Source organism: Sphaeroforma arctica, assembly GCF_001186125.1.
Source record: "Sphaeroforma arctica JP610 unplaced genomic scaffold supercont1.1746, whole genome shotgun sequence".
Taxonomy (NCBI): Eukaryota; class Ichthyosporea; order Ichthyophonida; genus Sphaeroforma; species Sphaeroforma arctica.
Window position 1 is genome coordinate 6,470 of NW_014038812.1, and position 5,150 is coordinate 11,619.

Consider the following 5,150-nt stretch of genomic DNA (forward strand, 5'->3'; position numbering starts at 1 on the left):
CACACACACACACTACACACATACACACACACACACACACACACACATATATATATATATCGACAGCGTTAAAGACGCGAACGTTTAGCGTGGCAATGTTGGGTCCAGTAGTCAGCACGTCGTGTGCCGTGTGTAAGGGGCGCTGTTGCCTTTGGGGTTTCCGGACAAGGATCGGATGTGAGAACAGATAAAAATAAAAATAAACGGAGTTTATTCACAAGCATGGGCATGCGTTTTTATTTAATTCGAGTGAATGTTAGTATCGTCTCCTGGTTCTCTGGTGCAACGAGATGGGTTTATGGCCAGTACGACTGGCTCATGTTTCCAACACCCTACACCGAGTGCCTGACTATCTGATCACAGCATGAATTAATTTAACCTCACTGAAAACGAACAACAACATTGCCACCTCCGCCCATAGGTTCACATCAGAAAGCAGCTCAAACCGTGTATAGTTAGATACACTGCTGGCAGTAGGATCGCACTATGGAAAACACCATCTGCACCATTCCCCCCCCCCCCCTCTCTCTAAAACTTTACCAAACAGATCGTCTTACGAGTGCTTGGCAGACCCCTTGTGCCAGTACAACTGACAGGTCAAAGCATACACAACCAGTTTCTGTTTGTTTGCATGTTCGTAGCTCCACAGCCTGATGTGATGTCCAGATCAGATATATTAGTGAGTCATTCGCTCGTGATTCCGGACCACGTGCAATTGCCGGTGTATCTGTAACTTCAATTCTCAGCTGAAAACCACTGCCGTAGGTCCCGAGGGACAACTCTGATGCGATTTGTGGCATTGAGCCACAGACATCCTCGACAGGAATTCAAATGCCATAGCTGATACCTACGTGGCCACTCGTCACTAGCGTCTGTAGTGGCAACAAACAACTTCCTATCTGTACCTATCCTCCGCAGATACAAAAATCGTCGAAGTACGCCATTCAATAGTCAAGCCGCCAGCGTAGTCTAATGTGTTCTGGTGGCGTGCATTCGACTGCTTGTGTACTATACAGACACAACGAGCCAGCGCGTGCACCCACATCTATGCATCGAGTCCACTCGTAGATACCCTCGGCATTTGCGAGCCAGCCCGTTGTGTGCCTATCTAGCTGCTTTGGCCTACAAACTCGCCCTCTCTACCCCGAGGCGTCTCCTGAATGCATGTGCGTTCGTACCAGATAACATTCTCGACAATTGATTGGACGGCATGGTCTATGCTGATATCTGCACCGTGTTCTGATTGCTCGCATACGCGAGTTCCCCTACTTATACGTAAAGATCACCGGCGTTTGTGAGTCTGTTGTGGGCATACTCTGTCTCCCTGCAGACGCTGGTGTGTGCACGACCGAAGGCCTCGCTACCATCCCACCCGCGTCATTCCGTGGCGTCTCCAGGACACCTGTGTGATACTCATGCTTACCAGAGGAGCTTCTCGAAAGCTGATTGGATGCTGTATTTGGATGGTTGGGGGTGTTTTCCTTGTTCGCGTACACGTCCGCCACAGCAGGTCCCCTCTTATACCTATCATCCTTATACAGAGACGGTTTAGAGGTAGACCACCCCATAGCCGAGCCCCGAGCATAGCCCTCTGCTCTCCGGCTGAGTTCAGTGGACTGTGTGTGTTGCGCAGAAACATGCGGCTCTGATACAGGCATGCATATCTGCTTCTCCCGTCCTTGTTCACGGAGTGTGTGCCTGCCTGTACTACCGGGGAATAAGGCGCTCACCGGCATCGGAGTATTAGTGAACGACGTATCCAACACACCTTCCCCTTCCAGATACCCCTCCGGACCACGTCTCATCATCCCATTCCTTGCCTGACAGCCTACCTCTGCTACCACGCGCCTGTCCGAGTATGATCCGATGGTAGTGGCCTTCACCAGTGGTGTCAGCACAACATTGATGTCTGCGTCAGCATCACCGTGTCGTCCCGACTGTCCACTTCGCCACAGTGACCCCTGGGGCCGAGCCTCGGGTTGAGTGCTTCGCATCTCCGGACTGGTTGTAGTGGTTGCTGAACGTCTGGACTTCACGTGCGAACCTGTACCCACCACTGCCGCCTTTTCAAACTCTCTGTCCGGTTCTGCATTGTCCCGCAGCCTGTGCTCGGTTATCGGCCTGTCCGCGGAACGCGATAGGCGGCGTAGACTGTGGCCTGCACGGGGTGCGGGTGTCTTGTCTTCTCGTGCGTGAGCCGTCTCTCTCTCGCTCGGTCTAGCTGGCGTGTGCATCTCCGTATGCAGACGTGTGCCCTCACTGTGCGCTGTATCGCTTGCCCTCGAGTGTGTGTTGCCAGTTGAGTGGCCCGGTTGTCCCGACAGTGTGGACGATAGGGTCTCTGGCTGCGCTCGCCCTTTTGCGTCAGAACGCTCGGTACCGTTTGGCCACCGCAGATGCCCATTCGTGAACGGATTGACCTCCTTCTTCTCGCGCGTACTTCTGTTTTCAGGCGGCCAGTGGCTTGTATCCTCCACTTCCGCACCCCGTACAGAGCCCTTCCCGGCTGCGTATATGGGGGACAAATCCGTCAGGGAATGATCCACTCCAGCCGACCTCAGCGTTGGCCTATCCTTGCCCGTCGGTGAGCCTGTATTGAGACGGCTGTCACCTGCCCCGCCGAGTATTAACAAGATCTGTTCGTTCCCTCTGTGTGGCGAATCGTACTGGCGAGCTTGCCCGGGAGTATTATTATTTGTAGCACTCGACTTTGGCGCCCCATCCAGCGTGCTCTGCCTCCCTCCGCTATTCATCAGACCCTTGTAGCTGGCAGCTGGTTGCTTAGCAACGCTGCCGCTGCGGAAACTGTCCATGACATACCGGCTGGCTCCGGTGTTGTACGTATTCCGATCTTTGCCACAGGACTCACTCCCCGAGGCCTCAGTACACTCGTAGTTGGTCTGTTTCTCGTTCGCATTGACCTTGACTTGCACCACACTCCGTCCCGTGGACCGCCCATGGTCCCCCGTCACCTGTGTCCACTCGATGCTGTCCTCACAGTCCATCCAGCTGCCACCCAACACCTTGGACGCCTGCTGCGGCGCTCGGGGTTCTCCATAGTCTGTGGCTTTGTGTGGCACCTTCTTCCGAGTGGGGGGGCCTACACCGTCTCTGTGTGCGCCGCTGCTGGCTATCCCCCGGCGCTGTACCGGATTCTTGTGTACCTTTGTACCACCCAGATCAGATATGTGAACCACCGGCTTGTATACCCGGGCCGTCGACGAGTGCCTGTCTTCTGCGCTCTCCCGGTCCGCATTCGCAACACTCTGATGTGACCGCAGCCGCTCTCTCGTATGTCGATACGAGCCCTGATCACCCGGGACTAGTCCCTTCACCGCCGATGTACTGCCTGGCCCACCAGTACCAGTGGCACGCTCACGCTCACGCTCACGCTCACGCTCACGCTCACGCTCACGCCCACGCCCACGCCCACGCCCACGCTCACGCTCACGCTCACGCTCACGCTCACGCTCACGCTCACGCTCACGCTCACGCTCACGCTCACGCTCAACTCCCACTACATGCGTACCCTCGTGCTGTCTGTCGCCCATCCCAGCCGACCCTGCGACTGATGTGCGAGCATTGCGTGCGCCAGTGTGCTCTGCGGTGTCTCGCAGATGGGTACCAACATGCAAAGGTTCAATACCATCCCTCGGCTGACCTTCCGTCGGAGAACTCCGGGTGGTATGGTGTGTAGCCGATGTGTTTAGGATATCGCTTTCCAAGCCGCTGGGAGGTCCCGAACTTTGTTTAACAGTGGTGTTGTCATTGGTCGAGCGTTTGGAGGCGCTCTCATGGGATGATGGGGGCGAGTCAGAGATACATCGGAACGACCGTGTAGTGGTATCTACGGCGGGTGCGGCTTGTTGACGGTGTTTGGGGATCTCTGATTGTTGCTTGCGTTGTAAGGTCTGGTAGAAAGACTTCTCCTGCGCGTCGGCAAAGCTTCTCTCAGCCAAACAGAAACTACGCCCCCTGGTCGGTCCCCGGTCCTCCTCCTCGTCATCGTACACTTCGAAGTCCGAGTTAGACACCTCATGCGCTGTGTTGACACTGGTGTGCACAGACTGAAACGACACACCCTTCCGTCCGGCCACAGCCCGCGACTGGTTCACCGGTACTCGCCTGTGATTGGGATCGTTTGTACCGTTCGTATCTTTCGTATTCTGTTGGGTTGTATCCCGCACGGTGTGGCGCTGGGTTGATATACCTACTGACGATCTGGACGGCTCGTGCTGCTGACTGTGTTGTGCGTTGTTTGCCCCGCCATGTCCGGTTGTATAGCTCAGGCCCTCGTGTGCCGCTCCGTGTTCAAGTCTCGGATCCTCGGCGGTACGAACATCGGTCTCCACAATAGAGTGTGTAGAACTACTGCGTGCACGGTCCCTGGCCCGGGCCGTTGTAGCGGATAACGCAGCCGATGCCGCGTGTATGCTCGCTGCGCTTGCCCTCCCAATCAGAGTGCTCACATAGTCTCCGAGTGGCCCCAATACCAGGCTATCCGGGGGTCTAAAGATATAAGGCATCTGGTCACGGCCACGGCTTGAGGGTGTCGCGGAGACGCTCTTGGTACGCATTGAAGTACTGCTTGAGTATTTGGACGACTCGGCTCTCTCAGACATCGCTAATCGGTTGGTGAGCGTACCGTAGATGGTAGCGAATGACTCTGAGCCGGTAGCCTCAATGGCGGTAGCGAGGCCCTGTGCCAGCTATAGTAGCAGCAGAGAATAAGAGTATGGGGTTCAGGGTGTAGCGAGAGGCTAGGAGAGGTATATTCATATAACATGGTACTATAAGGATGGATTTTATCGGATTGTTCGTACACAATAGGATTTGAACTAAAGAAGAGATGAAAGAAACAGATGCATATACGGGGAACGCTGATTGGACAATCAATAGACACCTAAAGCGTCCAATCAATAAAACACAGGCATCTACCGGCAAAATGAGATATTAATGGACAGCCAATGCAACAGGTGTCTTTCAGAATTTTGTGGTGCACTTTACATACAGGCCAAGGATACCGTGGACTGGTGTTCTATGCAGTGTGTGAGGTACATGGTAATATATATATATATATATATATATACACACACACACACACACACATATATATATATATACTACACACANATATATTATTATATATA

General features: G+C 54.0%; 1 protein-coding gene across 1 annotated transcript; it reads right to left on the reverse strand.

Moving 5' to 3' along the window:
- Nucleotides 1–516: 516 nt before the first annotated feature.
- SARC_11549 (hypothetical protein) lies at nt 517–4,711 on the reverse strand. Its single transcript, XM_014294364.1, has one exon. The coding sequence runs from the start codon at nt 4,620–4,622 to the stop codon at nt 1,266–1,268; it is 3,357 nt and encodes a 1,118-aa protein (XP_014149839.1). The 5' UTR covers nt 4,623–4,711; the 3' UTR covers nt 517–1,265.
- Nucleotides 4,712–5,150: the final 439 nt, after the last annotated feature.

Bases quoted from the DNA above. Each gene is read 5' to 3' on its own strand.
- SARC_11549 (XM_014294364.1), bottom strand. From the start codon at position 4,622: ATGTCTGAGAGAGCCGAGTCGTCCAAATACTCAAGCAGTACTTCAATG.